Here is an 18,956-nt window from a genome sequence, read left to right on the forward strand (position 1 = left end):
CTAATATATCTGTGTTACCTTCTGAAGTTATTGCGTCTTCTCTAGGCAGCTTGCTTGTAATGTAACGTCCCTTCCCAGGGTCTGGGCCGGCACACAGTGAAAAGAGACTCAATGGTGTGCAGGACCTCTTTTTTGAACTGCCGCATTACTGTGTGGTCACTGGAGCCTAAAAAGAGGAGGCCGGCATACTGAGCACAAGAGCAAGAAATGTGTTTGTTTTTTCCCTATTGGCGCTCCTTGATAGCCAGTCTGATTAAAGATGCTGTCTGGTATGTTGCTTGTTGTGATTTACATATGTAATTGTCTTAATCTGTCTAAAATGCTGCTTTCCTTCTTTCTTTCAGCACCTTCTTTTGTAGAAGAGCTCACGGATCAGGATGTTGCCCTGGGGCAGTCTGTGACTCTGTCCTGCAAAACGTCTGCCCATTTCCCGCTGCACGTTGACTGGTTCAGAGGTGACGTAAACTCTCATTTGACGACTTGGGACAATTTAATAATAGGGTCTGGAGTAATAGCACAATAAAGATGATTGAGAAGCTAAGTTCCAGGAGAAGGTTAAGGGGAGTGGATTTAGGGGAGTCTTTCCCTGGAAAGGAAGGGACTTTTAGCCATCTCAGTAGAATTTAAGAACGTATTCCTTTTGCCTTACAGATGGGGTGCCCATTCGCAGCAGCAGTAGGATACTGATCTCAGCCACACTCAAAAACTTTCAGCTTTTAACCATATTGGTGGTTACGGCTGAGGATTTTGGTATTTACACATGTGCAGCCAGCAACTCCCTGGGTACAGCATCCACCTCCTGTGTAATAAGGAAGGCAGGTAAGAGCAGGAATTAATTCAAGGAAGTAGATGCCTGGCTTGTACAGCTCCCACTCAAGGATTATATCCAGAATTAGCAGACATTGCATTATAGATTTTCTTCCACTAAAGGATACTTCATTTTCTGGGAACTCACAGAGATAGTTCCAGACGGGAAGGCAGCAAAGGGGATGTATCCCTCTCAGTTTGTTCTTTAGCCTCAACACCCCAATAGTGCTAGGGTGACCAGACAGCAAATGTGAAAAATCAGGACGGGGGTGGGGGGTAATTGGAGCCTATATAAGAAAAAGACCCAAAAATTGGGACTGTCCCTGTAAAATCGGGACATCTGGTCACCCTAAATAGTACAGATGCTTCAAGGTGCCTTGATGAAAGCTGATGCGTTGACCGTAGTGTAGAAACCTTAATTTAGATTGTTGAAACTGGAAGACCTTGGAACATAGAGGCTGGAAATACAAATACCATTTATTTATTTATTTTTAGCAAGTAAGATCATTATAAAAACGAAAGCAAGTGACATTCAGAAGTAAGGATAGGCAGCTCTTATAGGATTTGATGGTTAGTAAACTGATGTTCACAAAACTAGTTCACATTTGCATACGGTTTTAAACTCCTGGGTTTTTCAAGGATGATTCCGTTTTAGAAAACAACCAAAACATGTTTTTACCTACAGAAGAATTCACCTGTCTCCCAGAACTAGGCTGGTGCAAATGCATAGCTTGTATTCATTGTATATACTGAGTCAGAATCTTCCATGATGTAAGTCTGTTGAAGTTGATGGAGTTTACATGCATGCATCTGACTGATTGTGTTTATATTTTCCATGGAATTTTTCTCTCTTCTCTATCTCTGCTCCTTATACAGAGTCTCTCTGTGTTTGTTTCTGCCATGCTTGCTGTAATTTGCCTTGAGTTCGTTCTTTCTGCTCCTTTTTTCAGAGTCTCTCCTAAGTTTGAGTCTCTCCTCTAGTTTGAGTCAAACTTCCAAGTTTTTGATAGGTTTGAAATCAGGCAAACGGAGTTTACCATTCCAAAAGGGATCAGCTGTTTGGAATGGAAGAATATCTGCAACTATAAAATTACTCATCGGTTAGAGGGAGAGGGGTCTAAGCCTTCATGTCTGTCTATTGTCTAATTTTGCATGCCTCCCTCACAGAAGTTCTTGCTAGCCCCCCAGCCCCTGATATTGTGGAGGTGTATGAGGATGGAGTGCAAGTGGTCTGGAAACCTGTGGAATCTAACACCGTGGTTACGTATACTGTACAGTGCAAGAGCGAAGGTAAAGCAGAACTTGATAGTCTCCACTTCTCGTTATTGTTATCATGATTATCTAGTAGTAGTAGTATCGTAGTGTCTAGGAGCCACAGTCCTGCATCAAGGCCTCATTGCACTAGGTGCTGTACAAACAAAATAAAAAGACAGTCCATGCGCCAAAGATCTTACAGTTTCCCATTAGAATCCTATTGAAGAGACATCTGACTTTACAAGATCTGTGCAATGATAATCTCCTTGATTCAGAGATAGTTATACCTTGAGGGTATGTCTTCACTACTGGCCGGATCGGCGGGCAGCAATCGATCCAGTGGGGATCGATTTATCGTGTCTAGTCTAGACACGATAAGTCGACCCTTGAGCGCTCTCCCATCGACTCCTGTACTCCAGCGCTGCGAGAGGCACAGGCAGAGTCGATGGGGGAGCGGCAGCAGTCGACTCACCATGGTGAAGACACCACGGTAAGTCGATCTAAGTACGTCAACTTCAGCTACGTTATTCACATAGCTGAAGTTGCGTAACTTAGATCGATCCTCCCCCTTCTCCTCCACAGTGTAGACCAGGCCTAATCATATATTATTTGGGTTGCCTGACTCATTCAGAGCCTGATGCAAAGCCCACTGAAGTCACTGGGAATCTTTCCATTTACTTCAGCTGGACTTGGATCAGAGCCTTTAGAGCCTGACCTCTCTGAGTTCCTATTATTAACAATAATATTAAATATTTATCTTGCAGTAGGACCTACAGGTCACAACCACATTGGGCCTAGAGCTGTGCAACTAACGGATTTTTGATTACCTGGCAATTCTAAAAAATCAGGGGGAAAAGATCATGTTGGGTTAAGCCAAAGCAAAGATTTTTGAAATTTTGGGAGAACTGTAGAGTAAAATAAATGTAATTTAATTTAATTTCAGGTCAAACATTGTTTTGGCATTAATTAAATAAAATGATTTTGTTTTGACCATTTTAAAACTTTTTTATTTTATTTTTTATTAAAAATGCTTAAAAATGGTCAAAATCAAATTTTGAAAGGCAAAATTGTTTTAAACAAAACTCAGCAGGTTTGATTTTGAAATGTTGAAATAAAATGTTTTGACCTTTTCTGATTTTTTTTAGCTTCTTTTCAGTTGAAACGGTTCAGTAAAATCAACATAAAGTCATGAAACATTTAGATGTCACCATTCAGCATTTTTTGGTCAGAAAAAAGTTTCGTCCAAAAAATTTCACCCAGCTGTAGTTGGGGCCAGTTTTCCTACGTGCCTCCCTCTAGATCTGTGTATGATATTAGAGGTTTTCAAACTGAGGGGTGGGTCCCCCTGAGGGCGTGGAATGTATTCTGGGGGGAAGGGGGCATGAGAAGCTTTGGGGGAGGGGAAACATACTGCGCACATTTTGCCCACAGCAATGAATAACTAGCAAAGCCGATTTGTCCAGAATCACATCAGGTGCTCGGATGGCACTGTGTATTGGCCTCTAGATGGTGCTGTGATTCTGACAGATTTCTGATAAGCGGGCACAGCATTGCACAAAGTCATTGCCATCTGTACGTTAATCTGTTTGCTACGGCGCGGTGTGCCCATTTAATGGAAGGTAAAAGGGGATCTCTGGAGGGCTGTTTCAAGCATCCAACCCAGGATGGGAATTGCCGTCTTCCAAAAAATAGGCAAACCCATTACACTGGTAACAACAGTGTGATAACAGTAAGCAGTATCTCACTTAAAATTTACATTGCTATATACTTAAATGGCTCTGTTTGAATCAATGTTTTTCTGTTTTTAATGTTGAGTGAGAGTTGCATGTTGACTTTTTTTTATCAGTATATGTACTTGTGTGGCGGGGTGTGTGTGTAAACTACTACACAAAGAAGCAGGGTGCAGTTATATAGGTTTGAGAACCACGGATGTATCTGCCTATGTAGTTCATTCTGGATAGCCATGAGCTAGGGAGGGAGTTGTTCCTCTATGAGGGTTTATATCTAAATAAATCTGTTCCTGTTGTTCCCTAACCCTGGGTCTGTGGTGTATCCATTTCCCTGGTGACACAACAATACGATATAACACGATGTGTAACTTCAGTATGCAAACTGGAATGTGTAAAAAGTAGAGTTGTGTGAAATGTTCTCAACAAAACTCAGAATCACACGAGACTCACCCGCATCGGGATTCCATTACAAATCTAGAGTCAGAGGGGTAGCCATGTTAGTCTGGATCTGTAAAAAGCAACAGAGAGTCCTGTGGCACCTTTAAGACTAACAGATGTATTGGAGCATAAACTTTCGTGGGTGAAGTGGGTATTCACCCACAAATCAAATTGAAGTGGGTATTCACCCACAAAAGCTTATGCTCCAATACATCTGTTAATCTTAAAGGTGCCACAGGGCTCTCTATTACAAATCTAAAACTCCTACTGAAGTCCTTGAAAGGTCATTTGAGTTTCACAAACCTTGAGTGAGCTTGGGCCCAGGTTTAAATTATTCTGGGGATTTATTTATAGTTCTTAATTATAGTTGTGTGATGTTTTCAGTTTTGCTTGCTTTCATCATGAAGCGGAGTAAAATACAGCGTTTTTTTGAGCAGGGTTTTGTTTTGAGTTTGGGATTCATGTTTGAACCTCAAATCTCAAAGTGGAACTCAGGGAGGATAGATATGAAATTACATGAACTGAAACTACAAACGCATTCACGGCCAACTCCCTGCAATGAACGTTGCATGGCTCTAATATAAAATACCTGGCTTCAGAAGTGAAAATATGAGGTCACTACAAACATGACAAAGCAATGTGAGGTTATACTTTCAGCCCTATTTCTATGCGGCTGCTTCATTTAAATATGCCACCCATTTTCTGTACTCCCAGAACAGTCGTAATTGGCGGCAAAAAAGACACCCGATAATCCCTAGAACAAGTGCTAACCTGTGTTTCTCTTTGCTTGGACAAGACGGTGAATGGAAGACCCTTGTTACTGACTTGGCTGATTGCTGCTACTATGCCAGTAATCTCTCCAGGGGCTTGGTTTACTCCTTCCGGACGGCCTGCATCAGTAAAGCAGGAATGGGACCTTACAGCAGCCCGTCTGCCAAAGTAAAGATTGGTGAAAAAGACCAAACAGGTAAGCTATTGGGTGGTGGTAGAACATCTACACTATTGCACCTTCTTCGTGTGTACTTCAGGGGAAGTGGAGCATGAATCTGGAGGAACTCCATTGCCTCCAGTGTGTTTTAGGGTTTTGAATCCTAGGTGCTGTTGTTCACAGATAGTCCCTTAGCTGACAGCGGGATGAGTTGTAAGAACTCCTAGTCTTGGCATCCTGGGGTTGAAACTGTAGATTCCTTGTACAGGAGAGACCACTTAATGGGCTCTCCGACATGCTCATTTAATTCGGGTGCTCGCCAGGGAACAGAATCAGAGTAATGTGTTTCAGTTGTGTGACGTGTGGGCTTAATAGTACACCTATGGAAGTGGTGAAAAGTCCATTGAAATTCTGTGGTCCTAGTGCTGTCTACAAGCCTCAACTCAGTAGTTAATTGATGTGAATTGGTGTTTGCTTCTGTAAAATTCCCTTTGTTCATTTTGGGCTATTTCACTAAGTCAAACTTATCCCAACATAGTTTTTTCTCTATAGTTTAATGCTTTGCTTTTATTGTTGCTTATTTTTAAAGAAATCCATTAAATGACAAGGACTCTCCCAGCAGCTGAAAGCATTCCTCTGAGAATTGAGATAATGGCCTGTCTGGGATATCATTTCTCTTTCCGCCAATTGAAAGGATTCCACTACGCCAGAGAAATAGCCCTGCCTATCTCAATGTAATTTACCAATCCTCACCCTGTATGCTTGCCTTAGGCCAGGGATTCCCAACCATTTTCATACTGTGGTCTCTCAATCTCTCCGGAGCCATGCTCCACATTTCTTTATGCCAATACACACAATGCTTCCAAGAAGGTGACATAATGGTGCATACGATGCTCCCTATTCCACAGGAATATTCAGGAAGAACCAATTTCAAGTGACTTAAGACCATCTGCTTCAGCTGATGAAATGAAACATGGAGTTAGAAGCCGGTTACCAGTCCACAGCCAATGTCTTGCCATTTCATTGAGGGCTGTGACCAGGTGGCAGGTTGAGAACCAGCAGCTAGGCTAATATAGACTAATTGCTCGCCATTTGCAGTGAGATAGAGTAACAAGTTCTTCCATTAGATCCACTGGTCCTCTAATCTGACTGTCTACGTAATAGGCTAGACCAGAGGAAACTCTTCATGGGACATGTCTACACTGGGGCTGGAGGTGGAATTTCCAGCTCAGCTAGACATACCCAGGCTAGCTCTGATTGAGCTCGCGCGCTAAACATAGAAGTGTAGCTGCTGGAGCTTGAGCGGCATGACGAGCAAGCTGCCCTGAGTGCAATCCTGTCAGAGTCCTAGGTACATACTTGGGGTGGCTTGTGCCGTGGCAGCTACACTGCTGATTTTAGTGTGCTGACTTGTTCAGAGCTAACCTGTGAATGTCCACCCGAGCTGGACGTTATACCTCCCGCTCCAGTGTCAGCAGCCCTGTGTTCAATCCTGAAGGTGTTTCTTTGCACTAGAACAGGGGTTCTCAAACTTCATTGCACCGCAATCCCCTTCTGACAATAAAAATGACTACACGACCCCAGGAGTGGGGACCGAAGCCTGAGCCCACCCCAGCCCCACTGATCCGGGCGGTGGAGGGGGGGACAAAACTGAAGCCCAAGAGCTTCAGCCCCAAGCAGGGGGCCTGTAATCTGAGTCCCAACACGCAGGGTTGAAACCCTCAGGCTTCCGCCTCGCATGGTGGGGCTCAGGCTTCAGTTTCAGCCCTGGGCCCCAGCGAGTCCAAGCCAGCCCTGGCAACCCCATTAAAATGGGGTCCTGACCCACAGTTTGAGAACCGCTGCACTAGAACGTGATTTGGTGCCTCTAGGGTGAGACATCTCACAAATGTGCCTGCTGGAGTCTGAAATATGGTAGCTGCCTGTCTGCCTCTCTATTGACAAGAAGATAACCAGGGATGACAAAGCAAGGATCTGAACTGAACCCAGTGTTGTTTTCTCTTCTACATCCATGTCTCTCTTTCCCTCTAGCGTTTCAATCTGCAAAGCAGATGTTCCCAGCTGCTACAGAGGGTGAGCGTGAAATAATGGCACCAGCAGAGCCTTTTCCAACCCAGCAAACCTACGCCTTCCAAACAGAGATCAAAAGGTATAAAGGCCAGAAACCCCCAGTTACACACTCAGATGTTCAGGAGAAAATGCTGCATGCGGCTTCAGTTTGGACCCTAAAACTCGGAAATGTCACTTTGATAAACCTACCAGCCACCCACCTGTTACCTGCCCACTTACCACTTTGTTTTAATGAAAACATCTCCAGTACCTCAGGATACTGGGCATTGCTTGGCTGCCCTCCTCTTGTCTGACTTGATATTGCCAACATTAAATGAATCCTGAGTCAGACCCTGTATTGTAGTGTACGTTGCTCACTAACTCCATACACGTACTCACCAACCAGGGCAGAGCCCACTCCTTCCAGGTGGATAAAGCTCGCCGTTGAGCACGTGGGGTTCATAGCAATTCAAATCCAATAGCGGGACACCAATTGTAACAGACCCATAGGTCACCAGAATTTCATTGTCCTTATTGTACCCCACACTGTGGTAGAGGAGAGGGGCTTTCCAAGAGGCGGGAGGGTGAAGAAGATGGGACCAGTCAGGGCTCACTCCAGGCAAGAGTCCCCATCACCTTGTAGAGGCTGCCCCCAACATTAGCCTATCCCCAAGGAATTTCACATCTGGGAATTAGCCAGTGTCCTAAAAGGTAAAAGACACTGAATCCAAATTTGGGATCTAAACACTGGATTCTTGCTAAGAAGCCCAATCATGTACAGCCCAGCAGTCCTCTGGGCTGGTAAAGGATTCTCTCTTAGGCTCCCTTTACGCTTGTGAGCTCGGGGGCGAGTCCCAGTTCACTGAGACGTATTCGTGCTAGCTGTCATCGAGCTCGCATGCTAGAATAGTAGTGTAGCCGGGGTAGCATGGGCAGCCGTGAGCAGAGTACGTACCCATGGAGTTCAGGCAGGTTTGTAGTCAGCACGGTTAGCCCATGCTGACACCGTTTGTGCTACTCCGGTGACACTGTTTTTAGCGTGCTGGCTCGGTCACCCCCCCGGCTCCAAGTGTAACCACACCCGTCATTGCACCTGTGCATTGCGGATATTATTCACAGGCATTAGAAATCAGGCTTTTGCTGCTGCCGTTAAAAGTAGCCATACACTTTCACTTTAAGGAGGTGCAGACTTACGGTCTCTCCTACCAGCCCAGCATGATCATGGTTTTCACCACAGGGTCTGGATGCAAAATAAGCAGTAGGATGCTGTTGATTCTAAGGTAGAGCAGAACCTGGCTCAGGCTACCTTGTTCCAAGAGCAGCAGGAGAAGTTTAACTTGCCCTTGTACTTTTGTTGCTCCAGGGGGCGTTTCAGCATCGTCAGACAGTGCAGGGAAAAATTAAGCGGAAATGCGCAGGCTGCCAAAATTATCCCCTACCGGCAAGAAGACAAGCAGGCTGTGCTCCAGGAATATCAAGTCCTGAGGAAGCTTCATCACACAAATATCGTTCAGCTGCAAGGAGCCTACATGAGCCCCCGGCACCTAGTGCTGATCCTGGAATTGTGCGTGGGGCCAGAGCTACTCCATTGTTTGGCTGAAAGGTACGCATCCCGCCATACCTGCTTTGTTTGAGGCTGGGTTAACTAGTAAGGCATCTGTACTGTAGATTTTTGCCCACCTCTTCATTCTGGAGCATCTTCTTCCGCCCACGTTTTCCCCCAGGCTAATCTCGTACTATACTTGTGATACACCTCCTGTACTCCCCTGAAACTCGTTCGGCTCTTCGGCTTCCATGGATCAGCCACAAATCAGTACCTGTGGAGCACCACAGTCTCTTTCCCTCCGCCACCAGAGATGGAGGGCATCAATTATTTTAATGCGTCTGTTCGCTGCCTTGATTCCCAGAGCCTCTTGTTAAATCCCAGCTCTCGAGTGGCCATAAAGAGGATTGGTTGGGGACTGGCCCTGCTTTGAGCAGGGGGTTGGACTAGATGACCTCCTGAGGTCCCTTCCAACCCTGATCTTCTATAATTCTGTGCTCATTCTGGCTGAGCGTAAATCCTACCTTTACGGTGTAAATATACAATAGATGGCATGGGGATTGTGCGTGGTTCAGGCAGCCTTTCCACCTATTCCCATTTCTCCTTCCGCCTCCCCCTGCTGGCTGAAAACTGATCAGATGACATCTTATGAGTAAGAGGGCTAAGCCCCTGATCTAAGCACAGGAGCTGTATTCTGATCCCACTCTGCCACTGACTCCCTCTGTAGCCCAGTATCAGAGGGGTAGCCATGTTAGTCTGAATCCGTAAAAAGCAACAGAGGGTCCTGTGGCACCTTTTAAGACTCACAGAAGTATTGGGAGCATAAACTTTCGTGGGTAAGAACCTCACTTCTCTTGCATCTGAAGAAGTGAGGTTCTTACCCACGAAAGCGTATGCTCCCAATACTTCTGTTAGTCTTAAAAGGTGCCACAGGACCCTCTGTTGCTTTCTGTAGCCCAGTCACTTAATTTCTCAGCCTCAGGTTTCCATCTGTATCACAGGCATAGCAATAGTTACTTACCTACCCCCAGTGGAGCTTCGTGAGGACAGGGCTGCCCAGAGGGGGGGGCAAGTGGGGCAATTTGCCCCGGGCCCCACAGGGGCCCCCATGAGAATATAGTATTCTATAGTATTGCAACTTTTTTTTATGGCAAGGGCCCCCGAAATTGCTTTGCCCCAGGCCCCCTGAATCCTCTGGGCGGCCCCGCGTGAGGATTAATGAATAATATTTGTGAAGTATCTGAAGCTGATGAAAAGTGCTGAGTATTGTTGTTCCTGATCATGTTAGGACTTAATGGGAATTTTCCTATTGACTTCAGTGGAAGCAGGACCAGGCCGTTAAAATAGGCAGGAAGGAAAATTACGATTTTTACTGTTTCCTTTACCAGGACATCCTACTCAGAGGTGGAGGTCAGAGACTATCTATGGCAGATCCTCAGTGCAGTTGAGTTCCTCCACGCACATCACATCCTGCACTTGGATCTGAGGTCTGAAAACATGATCGTTACTGAACCCAACCTACTTAAACTCCTGGACTTTGGCAACGCGCAGTTCTACTCGCCAGACAGAGTCATTACCATGGATAGGTGCATTGACTATGTAGAAACCATGGGTGAGTACGGTATGTCAGTGCTACGTCAGCATGGCCTTGGGGCCCCGCTAGATGGAAGGTCAGACTGGGACAATGGTGGGAGCGACACTTTACAGATGTGTTTGAAGCTGCTCCCATTCATTGCCTGGCAGAAGCTCCCGTTGGTTGCCAGCTAACAGGAAATTGGGGTCAGCCTGCATTCTCTTAAATTATTCCCACTTGTGCTATAATGGCGGTTATAGAACTGGATGTTTTTGCAGTGCCCAGAATTCACCCTGAATTTCCTGGTCTGGATGATGCTGGAGTGAATTCAGGCGGCCTGTGTGCTAGCCCTGGCCTGCGATTGGCTGGTGCCGTGGGTAGAACTGAGTGGACACAGCAGCCTTCCCAGCTTGCTTGATCCGTTGAATTCAATGAATTGAATTGGTAACTCCTAAATCTCCCGGTGGTTGATTTAAAATGTGAGAGAACCCTTGTGAAGCACAATGTCTCACCATGAGCGTGGAGGGGCCGAGCTAGTGAGTGTACAGTGGACATGCTGCAGATAGTGGGCACAGTCCGTTCTGATTTACACCAATGTAACTATTAACTTGAATGGGGTTACTTCTGATTTACACCAGTGTAAGTGAGAGGAGAATCATGCCCATCAAATGCACACAGTGCAGTCACTGCATGGGCAAAAGCAATGAACACTAGATTGGCAACATACACCTAGTAAAGACAACGCTTTTTAGAGATGCGTTCATAGGTCTCCATTTGTTTGGCTTCTTAAATGACTCAGGATGTTCATGGGGTGTCATGCATCAGCTCCACTCACACCGCTGTGCCTTTATAGCTCCAGAACTGCTGTCAGAGCAAGGAGCCCTCCCGCAGACTGACATCTGGGCTGTCGGCATCACCGCTTTCATCATGTAAGTAGTTCCCTTGCAAAGAACTAGAAATACTAGTGAATAGTCACAGTGACGACACAATTGGCATCACAGAAACGTGCTGGGTTCATTCACGACTGGAATATCGGTATAGAAGGGTATAGCTTGTTCAGGAAGGACAGGCAGGAAAAAAGGGAGGAGGAGTTGCCTTGTATATCAAAGATGTGTATATTTGCACTGAGGTTGAGATAGAAGAGGGAGGCAGACCTGTTGAAAGTCTCTGGATAAGGATAAAAGGGGTAAAAACCAAGGGTGACGTCATGGTAGGTGTCTACTATAGACCAACTAACCAGGGAAGAAGAGGTGGATGAGGCTTTTTTCGAACAAATAACAAAATCATCCAAAGCGAAAGGACTCGGTGGTGATGGGGGACTTCAACTACTCAGACATCTGTTGGGAAAAGAACACAGCAGGGCCCAGATTATCCAATAAGTTCTTGGAATGCATTGGAGACAACTGTTTATTGCAGAAGGTGAAGAAAGCTACTAGGAGAGAGGCTGTTCTCGATTTGATTCTGACAAACAGGGAGGAACTGGTTGAGAATTTGAAGTTGGAAGGCCGCTTGGGTGAAAGTGATCATGAAATGATAGAGCTCAGGATTCTAAGGAATGGTAGGAAGGAAAACAGCAGACTAAAGATAATGGATTTCAAAAAGGTAAACTTTACCAAACTCAGAGAATTGATAGTTAAGATCCTGTGGGGAGCAAATATAAGGGAAAAGAGTTCAGGAGAGTTGGCAGTTTTTTAAAGAGACATTATTAAGGGCACAAGAGCAAACTACCCCACTGTGTAGGAGAGATAGGAAGTATGATAAGATTATGGTAAGACACCACAGTGGCTTAACCAGGAGATCTTGGAAGTTTTTTTAAAAACAAGTTGGACAAACATCTGTCAGAGATGGTCTAGGTTTTCTTGGCCCTGCCTCAGTGCAGGGGGCTGGACTTGATGACTTCTCAAGGTCCCTTCCAGCCCTACATTTCTATGCTTCTATGTATTAACAGTAGTGTTGTAAGCAAGACGTGAGAAGTAATTCTTCTGCTTTACTCAGCACTGATAAGGCCTCAACTGGAGTATTGTGTCCAGTTCTGGGCACCCCACTTCAGGAAGGATGTGGACAAATTGGAGAAAGTCCAGAGGAAAGCAACAAAAATGATGAATGGTCTAGAAAAGATTGGAAAAAAATGGGTTTGTTTAGTCTGGAGAAGAGAAGACTGAGGGGGGACATGATAACTGTCTTCAAGTACGTAAAAGGTTGCTATAAAAAGAAGGGTGATAAATTGTTCTCCTTAACCACTGAGGATAGGACAAGAAGTAATGGGTTAGATTGCAGCAAGGGAGATTTAGGTTGGACATTAGGAAAAACTTGCTAACTGTCAGGGTGGTTAAGCACTGGAACAAATTACCTAGGAACATTGTGGAAATTCCATTATTGGAAGTTTTTAAGAACAGGTTAGACAAACACCTGTCAGGGATGGTCTAGATAATACTTGGTCATGCCTCAGTTCAGGGGCTGTACTAGATGGCCTATTGAGGTCCCTTCCAGTCCTGCATTTCTACGATTGTGGATTGCATCAGTGGAAGGCAGTTTTAAATCCACTAGGGTTTCAGAGGAGATCCACCAGCAGAGATGCACTAAGGGCCTACTGCATCAGTTCAGAATAACCAGAGTACAGCAGCATTCCAGCCGCATCCCTCCTCCCTGGCGCACCCCCCAGAACCGAGGGTTGTGAAATAGAGTGGTTTAAAGCTGTCTGTGCTGACTCTACACTCCCTGATGGGCCGATGGGCTGCCTTTATAGGCCCTTTGCAGAGCAGGATTGGTGTCAAGGGGCCATGTTGCAACACAGAATCAACCCACACCCACCTTTTGTATATGGCTCAGCTCTCCAATAAAACTCAACCAGCGCAAGCACATTAAAACTACACTAAGGGCAGGTCTACACTGCCCGCCGGATCGACGGGTAACGATTGATCTATCAGGGGTCGATTTATCGCGTCTAGACTAAACGCGATAAATCGATCCCCGAGCGCTCTCCCGTCGACTCCGGTACTCCACCGCCGCGAGAGGCACAGGCGGAGTCGACGGGGGAGCGGCAGCGGTCGACTCAGCACCGTGAAGACGCTGCGGTAAGTCGACCTAAATACGTCGACTTCAGCTACGCTATTCTCGTAACTGAAGTTGCGTATCTTAGGTCGATTACCCCCCCACCCCCAGTGTAGACCTGAGCTAAGTAAAAAGGCAAACAAAGCATTCTAATTAAACCCTTCCTCCGATAAATCATCTCTTCTTCCATTTCCTCTTCCCATACAATGCTTCTCAGCACAGGTGTGGTCTGCTTCCTCGCGCTAGCACAGCACTTCCCAGGAGTGCCTAGAAAGGAACTGGGAACAGAAAATTGCATTTACAAAGAGGCCTTTCCCCTCGCGTGTCGCTTTACCCTCCTTTTTTGTGTTAGGCTGAGTGCCGACTACCCTCTCAGTTCTGAGGTGGCCTGTGACTTTCCGAGAATCACCAAAAAAGGGAAGGTGAAGCTTACCAGATGCTACGCGGGTCTGTCTGGGGGGGCCGTGACATTTCTTCAAAGCACGCTGTGCGCAAATCCCTGGTAAGAGGATGTTTGCTTTGCAGCATGCAAACTATGCAGAGTCCAGCTTCTGCTCTCTTCTCCCTTTCTCTAGCCAGCTACCTAGCTTCCTCTCACTGCATGTCTCCATCTGAGCCAGATGCTTGTTGATGCTCTAGCTCTCTTCTTATCCTAGGGGGAGGCCATCGGGATCGGAATGCCTTCAGTTTCCGTGGCTCCAGGAGACGGGTTTGGATGATAGACAGCAAGCGGTGGTCACTTTCTCCACCGCCAAGCTGAGGCGTTTCCTAGCAGAACGGGAGAAGAAAAGGAGCCTGCTCTGTTCAAAGTATGGGCTGATGATTGCACAGTGAAACGGATGGGAACACGGTGAAGAATAGATTCCCCCATCCCACCCCGCATGCCCTGACAAATGTGTGCACTGGGGGTTTGGTACCTAAGTGTCATTTCTGGTTACAGACCTGCTGCAGTAAACCAGTGACCCTGACGCCTTAGAGAGAGATTTGGGTGAGCAGCTCCCATTCATGAGTGAATGGGAACTGGATCTCTGGGTGGCTTTGAAAATCCTTCCCTTAGTGTTCCAAGACTGCTCATAATACCGCTCAGTGACCTCCCCACAAGCTCCAGCAGCAGCACAGAGATACCAGACCCCCAGCCACTTCATGAGCCTTTCAGACGTGACTCCCTGCAATAACAGCAGCCTCCGCTTCTGATCCCCGGTGCTCACGTGATAGCCAGGTCTTCTAGCCGGTCTCTCAAAACCATACGGAGCCAGTAAAAGATTTCCCTTGGAATATAGCACTGAGTTGGGGCTGGGGTAGAGGAGGTCTTGAATGATAGTGCCCCAGGATGGAATCAGAATATATACATCTTCGCTGTTTAAAAAAAAATCCATTGTGTGGCTATCAGATGAAATGTAGTGTGTATGTGTGTGTGTGTGTGTGTCTTCTAGGCAGAGTTGTAGGTAACTGGAGCTATAAATAACATTTGTTCAATAGGGCATCTGATGTGTCTGTCACATAGTAGCCGGGGCTAGAATTCACAGAGACAATGATAGGGGGTGCAATGATAGCTCAGTGGTTTGCGCATTGGCCTGCTAAACCCAGGGTTGTGAGTTCAATCCTTGAGGGGGCCATTTAGGGATCTGGGGCAAAAATCAGTACTTGGTCCTGCTAGTGAAGGCAGTGGGCTGGACTTGATGACCTTTCAAGGTCCCTTCCAGTTTTAGGAGGTAGGATATCTCCATTAACTTCTTTCTAAAAATTTCTAATTTCAATCAGCATGCACCGGTGACTGGACCCAGTGTGTAACGTACCTTGGCCTTGTTCACCTATGGCTACCACAGTCATCCGTGGGGACTGAACCCAAGACAAAACGCAGGCCTCTGCCACTCACACTGAGAGAGAAATCGTGCCTCTGGAAGTAGCAGGCTGCTAAGCCAGCCACTAGAGGGAGGCACAATCACACTCAAGACAGGAGCGTTATGTGCACCATCTGCACATTACTACAGACGAGACTATAACTGGGACTCTCATGGTGCATAGACAGTAACTGTCCCAGGTAAGCCTCCCTCTCACCAGGCCAGAAGGAGCCATGCTATGTTTGTGTCCAATAGAAGTCAGTCTTGCATGTACCTTGAACAACAGGAGATACAAGAACAGCCATTTGTGGCCATCTTCCTGCTCATGCAAGAGAAAAGGCACTGATAGAGTCTTGCTTTTTCAGTGGAAGACCAAATTAGCCCTTTGTATGCTACTCCTATGAATGGCTCAGATCATGCCATCTCAGACACAAGCCAATTGTTTCTGCTATGTGCTAATAGTGTGGCAGAATGTATAGCATGTATCATTAAGGGGTCTACGCATGCCCCTGTGCATTGTGATATATGCAGCATTGACTAAAATCCTCAAAGGATTGATACTCACTGTGGTTATAACCACAGTGAATATGAGCTATGGGACATGCATTTAAAGTCTCCAGTCTTTATGATCAGAGGGCAAATATATCAGACACCTAGTAGCTTAAAGCAACCCTAACTTGCTTTATCTGAATCTGCAGTCTTAAAAATGCAAACCACGCTGTTAGGAATTCTATGCTGATTTTGCAGTACGCGGCCTTGATATATTGATATGGGCTTCCGTAGGGTAGGTGGCCCCTGCAGAGAGAGACTTGGCACAGTTAGGATTTTAGAGCGAGGCATTCTCTCACAGGAAGGACTCAAATGAGCACGCTCCAAAAGAAAACTTTTGTCCACACCTGAGAGAGACTGTTCTGAAGCTGCAAAGGGCCATACTTTGGGCCTTGAGTGAGTGGTTCACTGCAATGAACTCACTACTCTGCCTGGCTTGCTGTCGAAAGTGACCTGTGCATGCTACCTTTGTTGGCAGCACTGTTCTGTGTCTGTGGGTACAGAGGAAATGCCCACTCATTGGGTGACTTTTGTAGGAACAGCTCTGCCGCTGGACAGACACCAGTTCCACAGATGCTCGGGGGAGATGCAATAAACCCAGGAATCTGCAGTGATGAAGTTAGGGTAATTTTTCGTTAATGCCTACCATAGTCTTTTTAATCAGCCACACACAACACACGCCTTTTCACTGAAGCAATCAAAGTAGCACAATGTTTTCCATTATGATTCTTCTCCACAGCAAAGATCACTTATGCTAGACAGTTTGTTAGCCGTGCTTGCCTGCTGCTGGCTATTCCAGGTATGTCCAGGTGTCATGCACCTGCCAAGCCGCTGAATGTACGAGACACATCCAGGCAGAATGTGCCTGTTATGCTGCTGAGAATTCTGGGAATATCTAGGTGGAGCACAGCTGTTGAATGTGCTTGGTATATCTACGTAGAACACACCTGCTGAGCTGCTGAATGTGCCAGGTGTGTCTAGTTAGAATGTGCCAATTATGCTGCTGAATGTGCTGGGTGTCTCTAGGTGGAACACCTCCCCGTGCTGATGAATGTTCTAGGTGTATCTAGATGGAACACCCTCATGCTGCCGAATGTTCTAGGTGTATCTAGGTGGAACACACCACTGTACTGCTGAGTCCATGCTAACTCTTCCATTATGAAAGATGTTAATAGAAAATCATCAGCCCAGCAGGTGCACTGTAATCCCAGTATCACATGAGGTTAACCCCTGCTTTAACTTAGGCTCCTGTTGGTACTAGCTGTATGGCAGTCAAAGGCACATGAAGCAACAAAGACCTTGACCTCATTCAGTACAGAATTGGTCTAAAGGCATTCTGCCACTTGGGCGCCTGGGCTGTTGATTTGTAGATCTTCTGATATATTTGGGAGATGTGGGAACAGAGTTATTGGAAAATGTATTTCAGTTTGATTTCTAAATAGAGGCCACAACATCTTGGAGCTTAGTGTCTTTCATGGTGTCTAAAACGTGTTGTGGATTATTTTCATTTACATTTGATGGTCTTAGCATTGTTTTTCTTTTGTGAATATAATCTCTGCGTTTATGTGAACTGACTCATGTATCTATTGGTTCTGGTGTGGTCAGTTTATTGCACCAAATACCATTTTGTGACTTTCATTACAAACGATGTTTTGCTCATAGTTCTGTATCCAGCAGCGTTAATGGGGATGGGGGAGGGAAATCAGTTCCTAATGTGCTACCGTTTCATAAGATCGTGAAAGTGTGATAGTGTTTAAATGGTGACAGCCTTTCCAGTCATGTTTAATGCACATTGGTAAGATCCTAAAATGCATAACGCTAAGGTTCCTTATTTTGCCAGTACAGCAAGCAGCACAGGAAATGTGACTGAAACTGAAGGATGTTTAACTAGACTGGGGAGAGCAGACACAGATTCAACAGACAATGAAGCTTTGAATTTCAAAGTTACATTGTCGCCATAGTCCAGTGTAGGAGAGAGTGTTTAGGTCTTAGGGCCCAATTCTGAGTTGAGTTCCACTGAAGCTAGAGGAGTTACTTTGGATTGATATTGGTGTTACTTAGATCAGAATCTGGCCCATAGGTTTTCAGGATGCTGTCTTCCCTCCAACTTAATATCACAGCAACCAGATGTACTTTAGTTTGGTTTGATTTTTAAGGTGGAGAGGGGTCAATTTGTCAAGGACAAACCCATTTAAGAGTACAATTTTTAATGTGGGTTAACAAATATCAAGACCTGGGCTCATATCGCCTTTCTCTTTCTTATGCAATTCAAATTAACTGAGTTTGCTTCTCTAATTTGCATGCGTTTTGAACATGTCAGAAGTCTTTTGTGCACTCAAGCCTGTTTTGTTAAATAAACTATTTTGACAAAGAAGTTAGACCATATTTTTTGCTGTTATTCTTTTCCTATAATAACAGTACTGTAGCTTCCAGGTGTCTCCATCAGACTCGGGGTCCTTGTGTTCTAGGCACAGCACAAACACATCCTAGCTGGATGCATGCTTAGTTCTTTCCTTGAGATGATTCCTGCCTTCAAATCATTTTGGTTGCACCTCTTCATATTCTTTCTATTGGATCAACATCATTCAGGTACCACGGTGCCCAGAGTTGAATGCAGCGTACTAGTCTCTCCATTGCCAGAGAGAGAAATACTACCAAGTCCCCATTGTGTGATGCAATGCCTTTGGACGCCCGCCCCAGACCCCATTGTTTTGTTTCATTTTCAAGTCACAGCATTTGCTTGAAATAAGGACTCATGCTCCTTTCTGGCTCCTTTGCCTGAGCCTGCAGTGAAGCCAGAGACCTGAGGACAATCTAGTAGCTAAAACTATTGTGACAGACCCAGACCAGTGGGGTACAGGAGTCTGGTAGAGGGCAAATATACTGGTCACTGGATGAGTAGTTTTCTGTTCCCTGAGTGACCAGAGCAGGGGCTGCACTAGAGTAATCAGGAACCTGCTAGAACCAATTAAGACAGGCAGGATAATTAAGACACCTGGAGCCAATTAAGAAACTGCTAGAATCAATTAGGACAGGCTAGCTAATCAGGGCACCTGAGTTTAAAAAGGACCTCACTTCAGTTTGTGGTGTGCATGCGAGGAGCTGGGAGCAAGAGGCACGAGGAGCTGAGAGTGGGAAGACAGATTGCTGGAAGACTGAGGAGTACAAGCATTATCAGACACCAGGAGGCAGG

General features: G+C 45.7%; 1 protein-coding gene across 1 annotated transcript in view; it reads left to right on the forward strand.

Annotated features, from left to right (window-relative positions):
• The window catches only part of LOC135981240 (obscurin-like), a 33,099-nt gene extending 14,962 nt beyond the window's left edge, over positions 1-18,137 (forward strand). Inside the window, exons 9-18 of the mRNA XM_065582600.1 lie at positions 345-455; positions 652-819; positions 1,975-2,097; positions 5,026-5,196; positions 7,189-7,306; positions 8,570-8,809; positions 10,138-10,361; positions 11,176-11,251; positions 13,726-13,875; positions 14,030-18,137. Coding sequence (XP_065438672.1) covers positions 345-455; positions 652-819; positions 1,975-2,097; positions 5,026-5,196; positions 7,189-7,306; positions 8,570-8,809; positions 10,138-10,361; positions 11,176-11,251; positions 13,726-13,875; positions 14,030-14,207 — 1,559 coding nt within the window. The 3' untranslated portion in view covers positions 14,208-18,137. The remainder of the gene's footprint in view (positions 1-344; positions 456-651; positions 820-1,974; positions 2,098-5,025; positions 5,197-7,188; positions 7,307-8,569; positions 8,810-10,137; positions 10,362-11,175; positions 11,252-13,725; positions 13,876-14,029) is intronic.
• Positions 18,138-18,956: the final 819 nt, after the last annotated feature.

Source organism: Chrysemys picta, chromosome 2 (genome assembly GCF_011386835.1).
Source record: "Chrysemys picta bellii isolate R12L10 chromosome 2, ASM1138683v2, whole genome shotgun sequence".
NCBI classification, from domain to species: domain Eukaryota; kingdom Metazoa; phylum Chordata; order Testudines; family Emydidae; genus Chrysemys; species Chrysemys picta.